The sequence below is a fragment of the Sminthopsis crassicaudata genome, chromosome 1 (genome assembly GCF_048593235.1).
Source record: "Sminthopsis crassicaudata isolate SCR6 chromosome 1, ASM4859323v1, whole genome shotgun sequence".
In the NCBI taxonomy this organism is placed as follows: domain Eukaryota; kingdom Metazoa; phylum Chordata; class Mammalia; order Dasyuromorphia; family Dasyuridae; genus Sminthopsis; species Sminthopsis crassicaudata.
Genome location: NC_133617.1, coordinates 613,443,793 through 613,466,750, shown reverse-complemented (window position 1 = coordinate 613,466,750; position 22,958 = coordinate 613,443,793). Strand labels below are relative to the sequence as shown.

Below are 22,958 nucleotides of genomic sequence, written 5' to 3'. Positions count from 1 at the left end.
TCTCTCTCTCTCTCTCTCTCTCTCTGTCTCTCTGTCTCTCTGTCTCTGTCTCTCTCTCTCTCTCTCTCTCTCTCTCTCTCTCTCTCTCTCTCTCTCTCTCTCTCACAGGCACACACACACACACACACACACACACACACACACACACATACATTTCCCTACTATTTATTAACACTTATTAGAAACTAAATATGTTAATTATATTCTTCATATCTTTTTCTATGTAGAGATACTAAATTGAATTGAATAAAATTCAAATATATGTGTACCTACACATATATTTTAATATATTGAATTTTAGTAATAATGTCATACAATACAAAAATGATGCTCTTATAATCTAGCCAAATTGTTTGGGAAATTGAATGTTAGTCTCAAAATTCTAGTTTGGTTTTTTTTTTGTTTATTTTTTTTGTTTGTTTAGTTTAACCCAGACAAAAAAATATCATGCCACTTAGAATGGAAATACTGTTTGCTAAAGTAGACAGCTGCCTTCCTTGGTAATGATTCATTTTAATAAGAAACAGCTTCCAGACTTCACACATTACATCTTCAAACTTGCTGAATTTAGCTTTAACCAGCTTTGTACTAAAACATTTAGATTCTAGATATGTACTAAACAATCTCATATCCTCAGAAATCAGTTTTGAATCCAATGCCCTGGACTCACATACTGCCTTCTCCTTTTAGATGATGTTTATAGCACTATAGGAAAAAGATATCGATTTGATTAATCAGGAACTTTTAAGGATTCTTTAATCACTATGGCTTATCATTAAAATGGCTTTAATTATACCTTTTGATTGAACAAATATCACTATCAACTAACATTTATTAGATAGAAAAGCAACACATTGATATAGCACAGGTTTAAAAAATATTTTATATATACTGTCTCATTTGATCCTCACAACAATCCTGAGAAATGGATACTGAAACTATGTTCATTTCACATGTGAGGAAACCAAGGCTAAGAGTGATTTGTCCACCGTCACTCAGCTAGTGTATGATGCAGGGTCAATATGTTCTGATTCCAAGCCCACAATCTCTGCATTATATGTTATGGCACCATCCCAGGTGATGTAGGGATATATAATAGTACAAACATATAATACTTTAAAGCCTTAGAAAGCATTTTTCCCACAAATAAATAAAAAACAACCTATAAAGTAGATATTAGAAATATCATCATCTCCATATTACCAGTGACAGTTTTTGTTCTAGTTATTTTTAAGCAAGAAAAAATTTCAATTCACAATTCTGACATGTAAAGTTTTTATATCCAAATGTTAGTTGTTTTATACTGAAATTGACAATGATAATACTTAGATGTGTCATGACATAATCCTGAAAGGTTTAGCTTCTTCTATCTGGTGACCAAAATCAGAGGACACTGAATATTAAGAAAATATTTCAGTCTGTCCAGTGGAATGCCAAGTGCTCCTCCTGCTGCTACTTTTTAGTCTAACTAAACTAAAAAAAAAAAAAAAAAAAAAAAAAAAAAAGCATTGAAAAAGACACATTGCCTATTGTATTTTTTTAACTGGCTGGGGATTTGTACTAGTGACCTAGCTTTCTCTGAGACTATTAGTTAAATCAACTATAATTATTAGCAGCTTTATTCTCCTGCATTTTAAATGTCATTTGAATTCAGCTTTCTATAACTGACTGAAGTCTGGGCAAAAATATACAGTCACCATTATAAACTAATTCATGGAATTTGTACCATACAACCTCTTACTACTCTATTTTTACTTTTTAAAATTACTTTTAGAGTAATCCCAAAGATTAATAAATAAAACTGTTTATCATTTAAACTATGATATCATATATTGGGGTTTATTTCTTTTTTATATGTAAACATATTTATATAATTCTCTTGCTGCACAAAAAAAAATCAGATTAAAAAGGAAAGTAAATGACTAAGACAACAAAATACAAGTAAATAATAACAAAAAGAGTGAGAAAATTATGTTGTAATCCACATTCAATTCCCACAGTCCTCTTTCCGGGCGTAGATGGCTCTTTTTGGCACAAGATCATTGGAAATGATATCAATCATTTCATTGTTGGAGTCACATTCATCAAATTGATTGTCATATAATATTGATGTTACCGTGTACAATGTTCTCCTGGTTCTTCTCATTTCATCTGGCATCAGTTCATGTAAGTATCTCCAGGTCTCTCTAAAATCATCTTCCTGATCATTTCTTATAGAACAATCATGTTCCATAACATTCATATACCATAATTTATTCAGCCATTCTCCAACTGATAGGCATACATTCAGTTTCCAGTTTCTTGCCACCACAAAAAGGGCTGCCACAAACATTTTTGCACATGTGGGTCCCTTTCCTTTCTTTAAGATCTCTTTGGGATATAGGTCTAATAGAAACACCGCTGCATCAAAGGGTATGTAAAGTTTGATAACTTTTCGAGCATAGTTCCAAATTGCTCTCCAGAATGGCTGGATCCTTTCATAGTTCCACCAACAATGTATTAGTGTCTAATGGGGTTTATTTTCATATTACATTCACTTTATACATGGGAGGATGGGGGGAAATTGAAAGTTTATGCCCAAAAAGAGAAACAATTCTTTAAAAAGTAACTAAATGGAGCTCTTCATATACTAGTCTCGACAATGGACTATTTCATCAATTTCTTCAAATATCATGCATTTGAATATTTTTATACCCCCCAAAAATCATTGAATTTTTCCATCGGGTTTTACCACTTTCTGAAGACTAACAACATTATACTGAATGGAATATTTTTATGAAAATAAATAATATTCTGGAGGAAAATAATGAACACCTGCAAATACAAGTACTTTGTTTAACAATATACATTGTTTCAAAAAAAAAAAAAAACCTAGAATCAGTAAATTCTAGGAAATAGAAGTTAAAATTAAGGGGAAGCTATCTTGCCTCTAAATCTCAAGAAAACATAAATTCATGTATATGCAAACATATAAATATTATAATGGAATTCTAGAATTGTAAGGGATATCAACCAACTAACAAATGTACCAGAAACTGTGCTAAGCATAAGAGATATAAAAAGAGGCAAAAGACAATCCCTATCCTCAAATATCTCACAGTCTAATAGGGGAGACAACATGCAAACAAATGCATATAAGTCATATACAGGACAAATAAAAAAGGGAAGGAAACTAGAATTAAGAGTTGGGAAAGGGTTCCTATAAAAGATGACATTCCAGATGAGATTTAAAGGAAGCTGGAAAAGTCTGTAGGCAGAATTGAGGAAGGAGAATGTTACAGGCATGGGAAGTGTCAAAAAAAAAATTCCTGAAGCTGAGAAATATGAAAGGAATTACCCAAATCACTTTTTTAAAGATGAAGAAATGAATGACTGAGATATTAACTGACTCCAAAAAGCATATTGCTAATAGAGAACAGTGATGGAACTAGGAATTTCTAATCTGTAAAGGGGGGGAAATTTGTATTAGATCTTCACTGTCTTCTGCAGCTTAAAAATAATCTAAAATGTCATCAAATAAATTTATAATTGTAAAAGAACTTTGATCACATAGTAAGAGTAAGAGCTAATAGATAAATAATCTTTGAGTTCCTTTGGAATCATGATAATATTAAGAGAATAAGAGCACCACCTCTGATAAGTATGTTCATTGTCCAGTCAACAATCACTTATTTTGTCCGTACTATGTGCCAAGTATTATATTAAAGGACGGTCATAGGCAAAATAATAAGTAGATATAAAGATAGGTAGGTAGGTAGATAGTCCCAATTTTTAAGGAGTTCCCACTTCAGTTGGAGAAATAATATATAAATAACTATGTATGAAAATATAAATACAGGACAAATTGAAGATAATCAATGGAAGAAAGGCACTTCCAAAAAAGGAAGGAGGGGTGTTCTGTATTGAAAAAAGCTTCTTATTGAAGTAATAATTTTATCTGGGACTTGAAGGAAGCCAGGGAATTTAGGAAATTGAGATGAGGAGAGAGAAAATTCCAGGTGTAGGGGACAGTTAACAAAAACACTCAGAATCTTGAGTTTGATTGTCTTATACAAAGAACAGCAAGATTTTCCAAGTCACTGAATCACAGGGTACATAATGGAGAATACAATGTAGGAAGAATTTGAAGGTAGGAGTGGGCCAAGTAATGATGTGCTGTGAACACTAAATGAAAATTTTTATATTTGATCCTTTGGGTAATGGGAATGGGGACAGAGGATGACATGGTTATATCTGCTTTAGGAAAAGAAATATTATGAAGTCAGAATGTAATTATGATGATCAGCAGGTCAATGGTTCTGATATTCTATAGAAAGCCATAGTTAGAGGTAGAAAGTCAATTTGAGCAAAACCATCATGCACTTCCTAACCAAAGAGATAGTAAAGCAAACATCTACAACTTCTGAAAGGTGTCATCAAATATTCTAAGTATTCATCACTTGTTTGTGTCTAAATTCATTTTGAAAATGATACCTTAGCATACCAATATTTGTGGAATTGTTCTTCTATATAAATTATAAAAATCAGTGATAGAATCTTTATATAAGGAACAACAACATCATTTCAATTTATGATAATTTAAGGTTTCACTTTGGTGCTTGGGCACTATCCATAATCTATTTCCTCACTTCATATCATCTACCTTCTGTTTATTTTCCTTCTTGTTAGTCCCTAATCAGAAGCCAGGCAGGAACAAGGAAAAAGGGTTAAAATATGTTGCTTCTAGAGGAAAGAGGGATGCTAATTAATCGCTACAGAAATAATGAAATTTTTAGAATTATGTTTAGAATATAATTAAGTTATACTATCTTGTATCCTCCCCCAGTTACAAAAATAGCTTTTATTCACTTTAATAATACCATAAGTTTTTACAAAGTGCTTTTCAGATATTAACTTACTAGGTTCCCACAACAATCCAGTGAAGAAATTATTATTAACCCTCCAAAAACTGAGACTCAGAGAAATTAGAATTTGTGAATGGTCACAATGTTTCTTACTGTCAAAGAAAGTATTTTTACAAATTTTGCATTCTTCATTTCAAAATCCCACACTTTTTCTACCATGTCATTTGCTTTGCATCAAGGGTCATTCAACTTTGGGGGCAGGGATTTCCCCACCCTAAAAAATATCATATTTTTAAGGCCATTCTGAGAATGTCACAAATACTAAATTCCTCTTACTTCCACCATGGTCGATATAATAATTATGATATGGTTCTTCATGCATATTATTTACCTCAGATTTGTGTTCAAAAATCTTTTTTAAACAAAATATCTTCTTTCAATGGGGAAAAATTAGATAACAACAACAACAACAACAACAACAACAACAATAATAATAATAATAGCTAAAAATATACAAGCTATTTTTCATCCATTATCTCATTCCATCCTTTCAACAACCTACCAAGTAGACACAGTGGATATAATTATTCTCATTTTATAGACCAGGGATATGAGATTTAGAGGGGTTAAAGGACATGACAAAGGTCACATTGATATCAGAGTCTATATTCAAACACCAAAATTCCCTGATTCTCTATTACCATGACACAAAACTTAAGCCTTTAGCTTTATTTTCCTAAATTTATTACATTTCATTTTAAATATGTTGCATATCTATATTTTAAGAATGATTCAATTTAGGCATTTTCAGCACTGCATTATGCAGTGTTTTATTATTGCATGTCATTTACCAAATCTTGTGAACCAAAATGTCAGAGAAGCACACACAGAATGCTCTGCTACAGAACACTGCAGAAAGCAACTGTTCAGAAAGTTCAGTTTATTGACTTTTTAAAGCCTAAACCAAAAAGTAAGCACACTGTACCATGTAAAAAGAACCATTTAAAATATATTCAGAATCTTTTGTAGGAGGATACTACACATATCTACTCAACTTATTCTCTTTCTCCTATGCTTAATGTCTGTCTCTGTTTCTCTTTTTGTCTTTCTTTCTTTATCTGTATATTTGTTTCCATCTATATCTACCTCAAAATTTCTTTTTCCTTCTATTTGTTTCTCTGCCTCTCCCTTCCTCCATCTATCCAACTCCTCACCAAAGTATGTTTGAAAAAAATAATTTATAATAGTCTTGGGATTTTTATGGAAGAAGACCAAATAAGCATAGAGTAGTCAGAATATTATGGGAGGGAGAGGCTCTGTGATGAAAGCAGTGACAGAGGTATCCATGTAACACTTTGGAAGATTTTTGGTAGGTTTTGAAGGCATGAGCATTTTGGAGAGAAAGCTGTTTTCTGGTAGGGTGAGAAACAATATTAAATAATTGGTTTAATCAATAACTATCTAGAATAACTGAGGAAGCTTTTGAACTATTCATTATGATGGTGATGAATTTTAGGTCACTTTTCATTACTTAAAACCTGCTTTTGTTATTTTTATTAAAGATTCTTTTCCATACATAAGTATTCTAACACAAGCATTTGTAGTTCAGTCATTTCAGTTATATGACTCCATTTAGAGTTTTCTTGGTAAAGATATGGAAGTGTTTTGCCATTTCCTTTTCTAGATGATTTTCAGTGAGGAAACTGAGGCAAACAAGTTGACTTTTCCAGTATCACCCAGCTAGTAAATGTCTGAGACAGATCTATATGTACAAATAGGAGTTTTCCTGATTACAGATCTAGCATCTTTTCCATTGCACCAACCTATTTGCCATTATACAAGCAATACACATTGTCTAAAGGTGTACCAAGGAAAAAAAGAAGAGAAAAAGGTTAGATGGCCAGAATTGTGGGGGACATTGAGCAATGGTATTCATGAAAGAAGAAAATTTAGGGTGGGGTGTGGGTATTTCAAGAATACTATGGTACAGCAGAATTCTGAGCCTATTGGTTCAGTTAAATAAAGACAGTCATATAAAGAATAAGTAGAAGAAAGCCCTAGGACAAAAAGCCCAAGTGCAGCAGGAAAACAATATTTAATGCTACACTGAAAATATCCATGGAATTGTTTGCTCTTTAAAAAGAGAAGATAACTCACTTAGGGAGCACTATACAACTGAAATATCTGACTTACAGTTACATAAATATATATACATTCATCCCATAGTTTGTTATAGTATGCTCTAATTTTATTTATTAGCCAATTCATATTCACTCTTTGGTTGCATTCTAAGGAAGGTATTATCTTGTATATAATAAACACCAAAAATGCTCCACAGACATGAAATGTTTTTTTTTTCAATTGAAGAAGCTCATAACATTCACAAACATATTTCTTGATTGTTTAATTTTTTTGCTATATCATGATATAAAAATTTGAAATAAATATTAAGAGTATCTTACCTCTTCCCACTGATGTATATATCTAATTAACCTTGAAAGTCGTAGTAAACGTAAGAGACTCAGAATTTTTGTAAATCTCACAATTCGAAGGGCTCTGGCTGTCTTGTAAACTTCTGAATCCATTCCTTTTTCAACTATGAGAAAGATATAATCCACTGGTATTGATGAGATGAAGTCAACAACAAACCAACTTTTTAAATAATTCATCTTGATAACTTTAGGGTCCAGGATGATTTCAGAACTGTCTTCATTGACAGTTCCAGTCCTAAAATTCATTATTAAGTCCAACAGGAAAACAGTGTCTGATGCCACATTGAAAATAATCCATGGAGTTGTTGTTTGCTCTGTAAAGAATGTGATGCCAACCGGTATGATGACAAGATTTCCAACCATCATTATAAGCATTATTAAATCCCAGTAAAACCTAAAATGTTTAAAAAAAAAAGATTTTTAAAAAATATTTCTTTATTCACCTCAATACCCCCTCTTACTTTTCACTGATTGTTTATCTGTAACCACACATGTCAACCATATCTGAACTTACATCTACTCATTATATTTACTTATTTTAACTTACATTTTAGATTAAAAGGACAAAAATAATACAGGAAGGAGCATCTATCAAGTTATTCATTGATATGATATAACTGATATATTGCTACTCTAGGTATTTACTACCTGAACTCTATTGATTAAATAGAAATACAATTTTATATGTACATATATATATATATGTATATATATATATATACATACACACATTTATACATATTATTTATATTGTATTATTATATTATTTATAATATAATATTATATTATATTATACATATTATTTATACACACATACACACAGAGAAATATATAGATTTGTATATAAATATGGATGTGTTCATATATATAATCATCTCTCTTAAAGCTGATATGTACTACTTATACTTTAGTAAGAAATCTAGATAATCAAGAGAACAATAAATTAAGTCATAATTTATACTGGTTGATGATTTCTGAGATATAAATGGTCATGCTGAAAATTTATCAATAGACTCAGAAGCCTTTTGGAATTGGCTCCAGCTTACTCCTAGCTAGCATCATAGAAGACCAAGAACAGAAAAGAAAAACATAGAAGACCCTCAGTGGTCTATACTTAAAAGCTATCTACATGAAGACTTCTAATAAAATGAATTACTTTCTGAATTTGCTCTGAAATATTTTACTTAAGCTCATTAATATTATCAAGGATCAATGAATAGTACCCATAATATAGGAAGCCTTCTTTATTTTAAATGATACAGGTTAAATTAACAAAAAGTTATATTTAATTAATTTATTTGAAATTTTCCAGCAATTTTCAGAACTTTCTACTTTTTTTCTATAAGATTTCATCCAATAAAAATTCTAATTTTGACCAGAAAGAAAACTATCATTTTTCCATTTATATATATATATATATATATATATATATATATATATATATATATATATATATATATATATATATATATATCATTCCTTTTAAAACTATTTTATATAAACTTTCTTCATTGATCCACTATCAGGACATTTTCTAGTTTACCAGCTTTTCACATTTCAAATCACATTTTCTGTTAAATAAATTTCACTCTGATATAAAAAGCTGTTGAGAGAGAGAGACAGAAAGATAAGGAGAAAGACAATTTGAAGCCAGAGAGAGGTTCATTTCATTTTATATCTATAAAGCTTAATTAGCAATAAGGAACTACTATAATTTTTAAATGACTCTCCTTTCAAAGCGCATTGACATAAATGCCAATAACATTTATTAAAAAACCATCCATTGTTGTTAAAGTGCTATTTATAAAAATATTTTAAAATGACATAATAAACAATACATGTGTATGCTGTACATCAACAAGAAAGATTTTAGTTACAGAGGTCTCCTTGTTCTGTAGCTGAGTGAATTTATCATGGAGTATTTCATTGCATAAATAAAATAAACTTCCATTAAACAGAATCATTAAACACAAAACAAATTACTTAACTATGAACAATTAATGTAGTAGTAGGGTATTACTTGAAGACCCTAGCTAACACTATTTGATCTAATAAATTTGGAAGGTACATTTGGGAAGCTCCCAGCCCTCCAGTCATGACAAGAATCCAAAGTAAGAGCATATCTTATCCCTCCCCAGTCTACCTAAAAGATGACTATGTAGCATACTGAATATATTCTAAATCTTCCTGTCAAAACCTAGGAGTTCATTTACATCAGAAATACAAATATCTGAGTCAGTCATGCAGATGTTGGCAAGTTTAGTGAAAAGTGTTCTTGGTCTCTATCCAAATACAAGCCCCAAATTTGTCAGATAACACACAGAAGAAAAAAATCTATGAAAGTATCACCTAAACTAATGAATAGATGGAAAGGAAAAGTCCTACTTTAGATGAAGGCTTAAAAGAAGGAAAAGTGGCTTTTGGCTAGGAGAGAAAGACAGGGTGGAGAGGACCTGGAAAACTGAAGTCAAAGGATTTGATGAGTATGAATGAAAGCAGTACAAACTGTTAATAAATATTTTATTGCATTGAGACAAATTACTATATTCTAACTATGGACAAATAAATTCAAAAGCTTCTGTATATAGCATGAATAGTCCTTTTAAATATATACTTATTTCACTGAATTAGCTATTTTGATCTTTTCCAATCTTTTGAAAAGAAAAAAAAATCTTACAACATTACGCTTAAGTTTTGATTTTTGTTTTATTTTATTTTTTTCTGATTTCAGTTCTCTTACTGTCTCTGTACATGTCAAATGAAGTAGAAAATAAGGTAGATTATTAAATGAGTTTAGGCTTTAATTTTTATAGGATCATAGATTTAAAGATAGAAACTTAGAAATCACCAAATTCTATCCCTTCATTTTATAAATGAGGAAAACTAAGGCAGAGAGCATGTTCATAGATTGAGAATTTAAATGAACTTGAGGTATGATACAGTTCAATGCCCTGATTTTACAGATGAGGGAAATAAGATCCAAAATGATCAGTAAAATAGCATTCTAGATAATGTATCTGATTTGTAGTCAGAAAGTCAGAAAGACCTGGATTCAAATTCTGTCTCAAAAAAACCCTGTACAAGGTTCTTATCTTGTGTTTCACTTTCCTTATATATAAGATGAGAAGTTTGTATTCCATGATCTCTGAGGTTCCTTCTGGTTTAAATATATGATCCTAAATTCCTGTGACTTTCCAAGGTACTTTTTGATATAGAATTGCCTGGATAATTGCCTTTCTCACTTCACTTAAAACAAAGGAATTTATTGAGATGCGATAATTTGGGAGAAAAGAATATATACAGTATAAAACATACATACAAAATCTTATCCAGACTAACCACAAACAACCAGTAATTTAGATTAAAAACAAAAAAAAAAAATTGTGACATCTAAATCAATTACTTAACTACTAATTGGTTTTAAACACTGACTTTTTCTACTTTCCAAGAAGTTGTGTTATCACAATTACAATTTCAGATATTAAAAAAAAAAATTGACCACTTCTATCCTACTAGTTAGGAATAACAAATTCCATTCATTCTATTTTATGATAATAAAAATAACATAATACTATTTGTGTGTGTATATGTGTGTGTGTGTGTGTGTGTGTGTGTGTGTGTGTGTGTGTGTGTTGAGAGAGGCTTAATGCTATAATTCTGAAAAAATAAGTTTCTTAAGGATAGACTGATGCACTAATTTCCTTCTCACTGGAAGTCTTTAAGTCAAAGTTAAAAGAGAATTTGGGTGTGCCAAAGAATTGACTTTTGCTCATAATCAGGTTGGATAAACCGGTCAGTGAATTTCTTCCTCTTACTCAAAACCAATGTGGTCCTTGATCACTAGGTATGATTGGCAGAAAAAGCCTAAAGTACTAATAAAATCACTCTCAGAAATAAACAGGGAAGGACACTGATGGGGATTAGCTCAGCCTTACAATCCCACCTAATCAGAAAGCCAAGTTATGTCAAACTCCCAAGCTTAATTTTCCCTACAAATTTATCCGTGGTCTATAACATCTTTGCTGAATCACTTTTGAATTAGCACTCCACAGAGTTCTGCCTCCTGTTGTCTTTCTCCTACCCCTTCCCCCATGCCTTATGGAGTCTTTCCTATCATTCCCCTACCATGTCTCATAGTGTCTTTTTCATTCTTATAGCTAACTAATTCTTGAGGGTGGTAAACTCTATGGATTTATCCTATCAGTCAATGGCACATTTCCACCATTGGAAATAATGGAATATTTCCTTTCTCCTAGCTAATTGTGCATTCTACTGTGGAACTTGTCTTTTTCACTGTTAATTATTAAAACTACTTTTCAGCCTAATTATATGCCCTCCCACATCTATTTCATATTTACCATTCCTGCTATCTATTTTACTTCTTCATTTTGTCTTTAACCTCTTCTCATAAATAAACTTACTTTTCTCCAAGAAAATGGCCATTATAAATTGTTCACATAACTGAACCAGACCTTTGGTACCAAACCCCAACATTTAGTGCCTATATCAATTTCAACATTTGGTGCTATACCTTAAACACATCAAAACTATATGCAGCAAAGTTCTCTCTAAACTTTCAAAGCAATTCTCTTTGAGTGTTTCATGTTTGTAAGATCGTTTTAAAACCTGGATATATGCATCTCAAGAATAATATTTGATTATCTCTACTCAAGAAAGAAGAAATAAACAAAACTCAAGCTCAGGCTTGCATCACTAGAATGCTTTAGCATCTAGTTAACATGTTCTAGTCAATTTACCATTTCTTCTCAATAGAAATTAGAAATGAGGGTGGTCCCTACTCTCATTTCACATAAAGAGTTACACGTGAATCCATGGGAGAATAAGAGACAGATATAGTCCTAAAATCTATTTAGTGATTAGCTCTTCCTACTAAGAAGCTGGATTTTATCATTTCCAAACTCCCCAAGTGCTGAGATACCCTAAAAAAATTTGGATCTTTAAGTTGAACCAAAAATCAAGTGTACATTGATGGAAAAATTACAAGATGGCATGGAAAAGATTGAGAGGCCTCACATAGGTTTAAACAATAATTTTGGAGGGAGTACTCACAGTGATAAGATTATGGGGCACATCACAGTATTGGTTTATTTCTAAAGAAAACATATCATGAACATATCTGTACCTTCCTTCAGAAAATATGAAATACACACATGCAGAAGAAACATTTTGCTAGTAGTTTTTAAATATTAAAATGTTTTTCTTAAATTTAAAAAAATATTAATTTTTTATTCCATTGCAGAATGTACATTTGAAATATGATTATTCAATTTATAAACATTTGATTTATACCTTTTTCAAAGACACAGATAATGAGTAACCTAAGACAACTATACAGTTCATCACTGCAAATACAGAAACTTAGTTCCTACTACTTCAATGCGACAATAAACCACCCTTCAAGGCCTCCACAGTAGATAACTGAACTTTAATCCTGAAAGATTCTCTGATCCATTTTGTTATGTTTAAGTTCTTCACTTCCTACCAAAGAGAGGATTCATACAAAGGGTCTAGTTCTTTGAGAGAAATACATTGAGTTTTTCAAAGTATTCTTCTCAGCTGTGCACATCATTAGATCTAATGTTCTACTCTGCACTCTTACAAAGAAAAAACAGTATCACATATACAGCTTTAAGTTAGAAGCTAGAGAACTCAAATTCAGATTTCATTTTTCAACTAACATTCAAAAACAGTTCTTAAATTTTTTTTTTTCAGGACACCAATTAAAACTTTAAGAATAGGTATTTTTAAAAGGGCATTTAAATGACTCTGCCATTATGTAAAAACATTTTTACTTGATTTTATTTGGTTTAATGTTTGCTAAAGATATCTAATATTCTCTCACATGTGGTCCCTATATGCTCTATCCTGTATAGGCCACTTCTGGAAGATGATAAATAGTCCAGTTGTTTTAGTCATGTTAGATTCTTCATGATCCCATTAGAATGCTTTCTTGACAAAAATACTGGATTGGCTTACCATTACCGTCTACAGCTCATTTTACAAATAAGGAAGCTGAGACAAACAGAGTTAACTGACTTGCCCAGGGTCACATACTTAGTAAGTGTCAGAAGTCAGGTTTGAATTTAGTTCTTCCTTAAAAGTCCAGCATTCTACGCACTATGCCACATAAGCTTCAGAAAAAGAGACAGAAAGAGATAGAGAGACAGAGACAGGGAGACAAGAGTAAGAAACAGAAAGAGACAGAGAGACAGACACAAAGACAAAGAGAGAAAGACAGAGAAACAGAGACAAAGAAGAAGAGACAGACAAAGGCAGAGAGACAGATACAGAGAGGTAGACATTACAGAGATAGACAAAGACATAAATATAGACAGAGAGAAACGAGACAGAGACAGAAAGAAACAGTTCAGAGCTTTTTAGTCAGTATGATTCAGAGGTAGCATCTGATTCCAGATCTTTTTGGTTTTGAAGACACAGTACTACTTAAGGGAAACTGTTTCCTTTACTGAAGCTGTGTCCCTTTTGAGATTATCACTATGAAACTGTATTTCTTTTAAGATTATCACTCTGAAACTGTGTTCCCTTTAAGATTATCACTTTGAAACTGTGTTCTCTTTACTGAAACTATGTTCCCTTTAAGATTATCACTCTGAAACTGTGTTCTCTTTTGATCTGTGATCCCTTTAGGAGTCTCCGCTCCTCTGGGGAAGGCATATCCCTCCAAATAATTTATCTTTCAGGGATGCCAGACCCTTTGATTCCATTAGAAATCTTGGTCAAAAAGCACCCTTTTGAAGTGTTGTTAATTCCAATAGGAGATCTAGACTGGATACTAATAAGCATCTAGGCCTGGGAACCTTGACTTCCTGAAGCCTCAAGACTCCTTTTAAAGGGATCTCTTTGCAGAGGGGCAAAGAAGGATCATGCCAGGCCAAGGGACCATTCCTTGGCATAGCTGCCTGTGAGGACTCTCTGCAGCTGAGAAGGCAATTCATTTCTTAGTGTCAGCCTCCATTTCCCTAATAGGATTTTGCCACTATAGAAATAAGTCTTTTAGCAGGCTTCCTGTCCAACAATGAACTTTCATTTTTGCCAATTAATAATTCAGGGTTTCATGAATTCTTTCATGAAAAATCATGTGCCAACCAAAAGGGGATTTTAACAACTTTCTGACTTCCACTAACCTCATCACTATTGCCATTTATATTTGGATGTGCACAAGCAGATGTATTTATACATATATACATACAAATAAATATTTAACATATACAAAGAGATAAATATCAAGAGATTGAGAGATATGTTGGTTCAAAGGATCTGTATTCAATTATTGGCTCTACTATTTTCTACCTATGTGAACTTGATCAAATCTCTTAACTGCAATCTCCACTTCCTTATCTATAAAGTGAAGGAATTGGAGAACATATCCTCTAAGATCCTTTTTCATTCCAGATCAAATGAATCTCCTCATATTACACTGAATAAAGCAGTTAAAAGACTTGCCAAAAATCACAAAAGGAAAAAAATGGGTTTTTGTTTTGTTTCCATTCATTATCTCATTTGATACTCACTATAGCACTATGCTTGCTTCAGGTCACTCAGATAGTAAAGAAGAATGATGAGATTTGAATAGAGTATTTCTGATTCCAAAACTAATGACATTTTCAATGTATCAAGATTCATTTCTAATTGTGTCTGATGTAATTCATTAATTTAGCAAACACATGCCAGGCATAATGTTAGGGAGGTCATGGAGATAGAAAGACAAAAATGAAACAGGCCTTGACTTTAATTGTTTTAACCTTTTTTGCATCTTGTACTCCTTTAATATTAGTGTGAAGCTACAGATTCCTCAGAATAATGTTAATATGAGATTAATAAAAATAAAGATATATTTTTCACCTCCAACTATCAACTCCTTTGTGTGCCTTTTCAAGGTGAATTAATGTAATATTCCTTTATTTGCATTTATCTCTAATTTCCTTTCTTTTGAATTTATGTATATTAAGGATTAAGACTAACATGATTCAGTCCCTTTCTTAGTTTTTTCTACTTTGGTCTCTGGATAAAGAATTCACATTTATAATTTATAGAGGGTCTAAAATTATGTGATTATTTGCCTACCTTATCTGTCATTCTGCCTTCCTCACTGCAGAAGTAGAAAGGTACTACATTGGACTAAGAGGGGAAAAAAATATTTATTTTATGGGATGCATTTCATAGAAACTTTCACTAGTATGCAAATTTCTTTGTATTAATCATTTTTTGGCATCATCTTTGATTAATTTACAATCTGTTTCTCTGCTGCAATAATATTCTGGAAGAGAAATTGTCTTCCAATTCTTATTAAACATGGTTATTTTTTATTTATATTGAAGCCAACTATTAATATACAGAGAAAAAAATCTAGCCATCCTACATCCCATAACTTTTTTCATTCCCTATTTTATATTTCCTTTCTGTTGTTTTGTGTAGTATTAGACAACCTCTCTTTGAAATACCACCTTTGTCTTTTGTGGCACTACATTCTCCTGGTTTCTTCCTACTAAGTGCTGCTATTTTCTTTGCCAAATTTTCTTCCTTCTGGCCACTAATTCTGAACATTCCTCAAGGATTAGTCTTTGGCCATCTGTTCTTCTCTTTCTACACTCTTTCCCTTGGGGAACTAATATTGTCTCACAGCTTCAACTATCACTTCTATACTGATGACTTTCAAATCTGTATCTTAAAGCCTGACCTCTTATCTCTAACTCTCTACTGGATATCTTTACTAGAATATACCTCTAGTAACTCAATCTATCTGTTACAATAATATTCTACAAGTAAAATTGTCTTCCTGATCCTATTAAAAGAGTTTTTCAAAAATGATATTAGATCAAACTATTGAATGCTGGGGAAGGGGGAAGAAAATATATCTATACTCCATTTGACTCTTCCCTCATGTCCAAATTTGAATTCAACTTCTTTCATCCCAAAAAGCAACTGTTCCTCCCAATTTCCCTGTTCCTATAATCATATCACTATCATTTTCGGTCATCTGAAATCATCTTTGACTTTTCTTTGATTCAATGCTAGTGTCTCCATCCCCACCTAAATCAGGATCACAACTTTTTCTCACTTTTGCCTTTTTATGATCAACCTCATCAGGACCACAGATACCCATAGTCAGCATGCAGTTAAATACAGAGCAAAGAATAGAAAATCTATCTTACTTAATGAGAAAGCAAGCTTTCTTTGCTAAATAAGTCCCTAACCCTAATACTACTTCTTCATAGTCCACTACAGAATTTCTTCAATAAGACTATAAGAAACTTGGAATTAACACTTCATGGAATATCCCTTTTTACTTTAGATTTAATTTTCCCATTGGAAAAGATTTATTTATTTATTTGCTTAGAATTGTTCATTAAAAGGGATCTTTTCTATTAAGGGAGAAAATAAATGTGAGGAGCACAATGTCTATAAAGAATATCACTAAATAATATTTCCTTTCAATTCAATATAAATCTTCAAAAAAATTTAACAAGCATTATTGATTACTATGTCAAGCTCTGGAAATGTAAATATTAAATTTCCTGCATTCAAGGGAACTTACATAGAAGGAGAAGTGGGCAGGCTACTATAGAACATGTTCACAAATAAGTAAATGCAGTACGTATGTGTACATCTATACATAATATAGATTAATGGATGAGAATTGACAGGGGGAGGATATAATACCTACAGAATCAAGGAAAGGATCTCTAGAAATTGACTTTCAAGATCCATTTCAAATCTAAGAAAAGTATTAAATGATTCTTCCCTAACGATATTAACAGATCTTGTCATTTTCTGATACTATCTTTAGACTATCTCAGTCTACTTCAAAAGGCATTTATCAAATGGCCATATGCAATTAGTTTTGGTAAGCAGTGCAGATAAAAAGGAATATCCAAGACATAGTCCCTGCCCTAGAGAAACTTAAAATATAAAAAGGAAATCATGAACAAGAACACAGATAATTATCACATAAATTAGAATATGATAAATTTAAGAACAAAAACATCATTTGTAGCAAAAAGTGACGAGATGTTGGGATAGAAAAGAGGAAAAATGAGTTATATTGTAATGGAAATGCTGTGCTGAAAAGCAGAATGCCTAGAGATAGAATTGTGTGCATGGAGGTAGAAGGTAAAATAAAAGATCAAGTTAGCTAAAATATAAACTACAGAGCAGAGTATAATGTGAAATAAGGCCATAAGAAAAGGTTGAACAGCACATGGAAAGCTTTGAATGCAAGGCTAAATTTGCATTTTAGAACCATTGAAGATTTCTGCTCAAGGGAATAACTATATCATAGTTATGATTAGGAAGATTACTTTCTCAGTGGTGTGAAAGATAGATGGGAAGAGAAAGATTAAAGGCTAGGAGATAAGAATAGAATCTATTATCATAGTCCAGGTGAGAAATAATGAATGATACCAACTAGGGTTATGGCTGTTGGAGTGGAAAGTGGAGAACAGATGGGACATATAGCTTAAGTAAAATAACAAAGAAAAATCTTGGTAACTGATTAAAGATGAGATAGGAGAATGAGATGTTTCAGGACTCCATAACTAGGAGTGTGATTAAAGAACTGGCAGCAAAAGCAAACTTGAGAATGAACATGTTTAAAGATGAAAATTAAGAATAATATTTTAATGTATTAAATATTAGGTAATAATTAATGTTCATTGGTACAACTGGAAATATGGAATAGGAATTCAGTAAATGGATTAAGAGATTTAGATTTGACAGTCATTTTCATAAAAATGATGACTGAATTCATTGGCATGGATTAGCTTATCAAAAGTGAAAGGAGTTTTGACTGGAGTACTAGGAAACGCCCATATTTAGGGAGCTAGACCAGAAAAAGTATTTGGGAAAAGAGACAGAGAAGGAATAAACTGAGAGGGAGGAAATACAGGATAACAAAAGCCTAATATAAATAAAGGGGTGGTCCAGAGAACCAAATATTTTAGGCAGGTTAAAGGGAATGAGAAAAGAATAAAAAATGTAATTGGATTTATTCCTAAGGAGGTTTTTTGTGACCATGAAGAAAGTTGTACAGTAGAGAGTCTAGTGGCAGATGTGATATTACAAGGGGCTGAGAATTGAGTAAGTTCAGGAAAATTGGCACTGTTTAAATATTAATGTTACTAAAAGTTTTGCGATAAAAATTGATGAGAGATTTAGAATAACAACCTGAGGTGTAAAACAGTTAAAGTATTTGTTTAAGTTTTAGAATATGGGGAACATATGACTATTTCTAAACAGAGATTAAAAGTAGTCAAAAAAAAAAAGGTTGTTGACTTTGAGACAGAGACAATGATTTGAACAGTATGGTGAAAACTCTACCTCTAACCTAGTATTGCAAATCCATCCTGAAATTTTGACCTTTTGGTCTACCAATTGCATCCATCACTTTCTGTGTGTTGATCATTCATCCATCTTTATCTTGATCAGAACTAGATCCTCCACATCTCTTCCTGGTCATCTTCAGAATGTCCAGAATGTTCCAGAGCTGGAACTATATAAATAGTGAGCATTCATCATCATCTAACCTGGATTCAGAACAGATCAGATTCAGATCAATCCTATCATTTCCCAGATATTTCCATCATATGTCACAATATTGTCTGCTTCTCCTATCCCTTTGTAACTTTTGTGAGCAATAAACAAATGAGCACAACCATTTCTGGAAATGAAGTGTTGATCAATTGTCCTTTAAATTCACTTATCATTCCTCTGACTTCTTCCATCCAATACATTCTTCCTCAAATGACACTTTCTTTTATGTTTTATTTATTAATAATTGATAATTCATTTATTGATTCATTAATATAATCATGGAGACATAGAAAAAATGGAACTGATGACATGGAAGCAGGGCATAAAATAATCAAGCCTCCTCATCCTCTGAGCTTAGAGATAAAGAGAGAAAAAAATATATAAAATAACTATTGAAATGTACAGTAGTGGATTAAAGGAACTCATATTATACAATCTCTATCTTTCCAGTAAAGCAGGATGGATGTAGGGCTTTAGGAGAGTAGAAAAAATTTAAAATGTGATTTGGTTAATATGTTAGAGATAGGATTATTTCAAACTAATTCAATTAAAAAATCCATAATTTTACTGATGCTTGTGTTCAATCAATACTATTGTGATTCAATTTGCTGGAAGTTATCTGGTATCCAACTTCTGGTTGTGAAATAGATTGGCTGGTTCTTAAACTAAAAAAACAAAAAAACAAAAAAACAAAAAAAAAAAAAAGGAAAAAACTAAACTAAACTAAAAAGTAAACTAAAAAAAGATTGTCAGGTCTTTGCTCAAAATCCTTCCAATTTTATTGAATTCTGCTAAAATTGCTTTCTACCAGCACATTTCTTGAGAAATCAGGGTTATCATAGAGGATTTTAATAATAAGGAAATCAATAAATATGAGTGAAAGGATTACCATGCTGCAGTGAGGGCTTAGGGAGGTTAGATCCCATGAATTTGTAGTGAACCAAGTTAGCATAGTTTTGTGGTTTCCTCTAGAAGCATTTGGCATCTTTCCATTAGATCCACAGAACCTTGGATAATAGTGCTAATATATCCTCCATTTGTTTTCTTCTCATTGGTAAAAGCTATCACCCTACTGCAAATGCCTTCCCCTCAAAAAAGATAAAAGCATGTTCACCTTTCCACCCTTGCAATCTTTACAAACTTTTAACTTAAATATTCAGATGTCTGAGTTAGATTTCAGACTAATGATCACGAGCAGCAGATGGTAGACAGAAAGTGGATGTGGGTCATTGGTAGTGGCAGTGAAGATAAGTAGCAATGACTTTAGGATGAGCAGGATAATGAGAAAGGCAACTCCCAAAAGACGTGTCTGACCATCATGGAGGAAGTACTGCTATCTGTTCTGAAGGACCAGAGTTTTATACTTTATTCTGTATTCCCAATGTAATCCAAGTTGATTGGATGGACTTTAATTGAATTAGCAGTGAAAGGTTATTTAAGCTAGAAATGTGCCTCCTGACTAAAGTATTATTATGGTATAATTCTTGATTCAAGATCTCAGATCTTGTTAACAAAAAACAAATCAGTTCAAATCTCTTAAGCTTTTAAGAGGAGTCACATACAATTTTATATTATGCCAAAGGTGGTAAAGTGAGGACATATGTGGAAGATGAGAGGGAAGGATAAGAATTTCATAATAGCTTTCAAGGGGTGAAAATAGCCACAGAGAACAAATGGAGCTAATGATGACACTCAATCTCAGTTTCTCTCTATTCAATAGAAAGTTACTGCCAGAGGAAACCTCAAAACTTTGCTGAGTGGGCCAAATACAAATTTATATGTGAAGCACTTGGTAGCACAATGCATATTATATTGATCCTAGAGTCAGAAATACCTGAGTTTAAATCTGCCCTCAGACACTTAATAATTATGTAACTTTGAGGAAGTCAAAGACTTTTTGCTTAAATTTCCTCATGTATAAAATGAGAATGATAATAATAGCACTTACTTTCAAGGGTTATTGGAAGAATACATGGGACAATGTTTGTAAAGCACTTTTTCAACCCCCAAAGTGATGCTAGACAGCTATTAATTGTGTGATCTAGTGCAAGGGATCTTACTATTCCAAGGCATTCTCTTACTCATCTCTTATTCTCTATTGATGTGTCCCTCTAATTCCATATCATGACTCTGGATTCTTAAAGGTCCTTTTAGGGTCTCAAAATTTCTAATGGCAATTTGTAATCTGTCTCATATCTCAAAAAACTATCTCAGTGGAAAGAAAACTCTGACAGTATACTTAATTGGGAAGCACTTTGAGTACCAACCTGTCAATTGATTGCAGTCACCCTTGTTCAGTTTCTGAGAATACCAGAAGTTTAAGTTCATATTTTTCTAAAGACTTAATTTTTGCTCTTAATGTTACTCCTGTCACAGCCCATTTCCACTCTACTCAACCATCAATGTAATTTTCCAAAGCTCACAGGGTTACATAATACAAACTTACTGAGGAACCTACTATGTCATGTAGTTCACCGACCCCTTTATTTACATGAGAAAATTGGACCTCAAAAAGCCTCCATAACTTGGTCAACTCATTAAAATTAATAGATCTGGTATTTGAAGTCAGGTCCTTTAAATCGTGTGCCCTTCACCTATTCCATGTTGCCTCCTTTTAGAGAATGCTCACTGACTTTTGGCTATTGTTACCATTACAGCACTGGACCTTCCCCCTCAAAATCCATCTATTTCCCCTTCAATTATCATTAAATAGACTATCATACTCACAAGAGGGGATTGTATAGCATTTTAGTTCAAGTTTCAGTGAAGTAAAAAGGAGAGCCTTTATTGGGTCTGAAAATCTCCAATGGCAATTTAGAAACTGCCTCAGGACACAGAAAGAGAAAGGACATCCTGTCCTGGAGGCATATGCTCCTCTTACAAACTTCCACTCAAGCAAATGCCTTTGTGCATCAAAAGTTATAATCATCATTCCACTTACATTCAAGAACCACCTTTATAATTTTTCTCCATCCTTATCTCATACCACTGTTTCCTAACCCTCTATAAGCAAGTCATGCTGGATCATTCTTTCTCTCTCATTCTCATGCTACTCTTTTCCATTTCTATAGTTTGGCTTATGCCCTACTCCATGTCTGTCACAAGACCTCTATCCCCAAGCTTTATATCTTTATAAGCCCTTCCTTGTTTTCAGTGTAATTTCTCTCCTACATCTTTCTCTTCTTTCTCCAAGTTCTGGTGAAAATGATTCCTCTCCTTTCTTTGAGGGGACATCCCCTAAGACTATGCCTGTTGAACCATTTCCACTTAGTAGTATATTTTCTTCTTTATTATAACTACATCATCAGTACATATTTTTCCCCAAATAAGAGTGCAAATATCTTGGGAGCAGAAACTGTGTGGTAAGTGTATTTTTAGATCTATATAATCTAAGAAGCTTTGACATTATATATATATATATAAAGGATTGTTTTAATCATTTGAATTTATTGGATAAAAAACTCTCAATTTGAAATATTATAGGAGTCTTAAAATAGGACCATAAAACTCTAATGCACAATATTAAATAACTAGCATAAGTTATCATGGACCACTCATGTTAACATTAGTGATAATTTAAAGTAATTTCATAATTATTGTATAATTATGCTACAATCATGTCCTACTGTTCTAGCCTTATCTCTAGCTACTTTGCAAAGTTAAATGTCTTTTCTAATCACTCTTATCACCTTACCTGTTGGGGTAATGGGGGGCGGAGTGAGGTTGGGATGATCTTTCTCCAGTCCATGCTGTTGTTTGTGCTGTGCCTTTTTCTCTACTTAATTTTTTTTTTATTTCTATTATTCCAAATTCCAACTACCCTTTAACATCAAGAAATTATTTTCCTTCCAAGAGGCTTTCTCCAGAGATTACAATGAAAAATGAACTTTTCCTCTTCTGAATTACTATAGTACACACATTTTATCAGGTAATCATAAAATCTTAGATATTAGAGGTGAGAGGAACCTTCGGCATCAGCAAGAACATTCTTATGTTTTAAAGATGAGGAAAATGAAGCCTAAACATCATGTCACTTAGCCAACTTTATACA

The 22,958-nt window shown here is 32.3% G+C and overlaps 1 protein-coding gene across 3 annotated transcripts in view; it reads right to left on the bottom strand.

The window, feature by feature from the left end:
• Positions 1-22,958, bottom strand: part of HCN1 (hyperpolarization activated cyclic nucleotide gated potassium channel 1) — a 612,097-nt gene that overhangs the window by 546,250 nt on the left and 42,889 nt on the right. For 2 of the 3 annotated variants that reach the window (XM_074282554.1, XM_074282553.1), the window contains exon 2: positions 7,307-7,730. In XM_074282554.1, the coding sequence (XP_074138655.1) occupies positions 7,307-7,730 (424 nt within the window). Of the gene's footprint in view, positions 1-7,306; positions 7,731-18,694; positions 19,207-22,958 lie in introns of those variants that run through there. The other variant, XM_074282556.1, reaches the window with a different exon arrangement.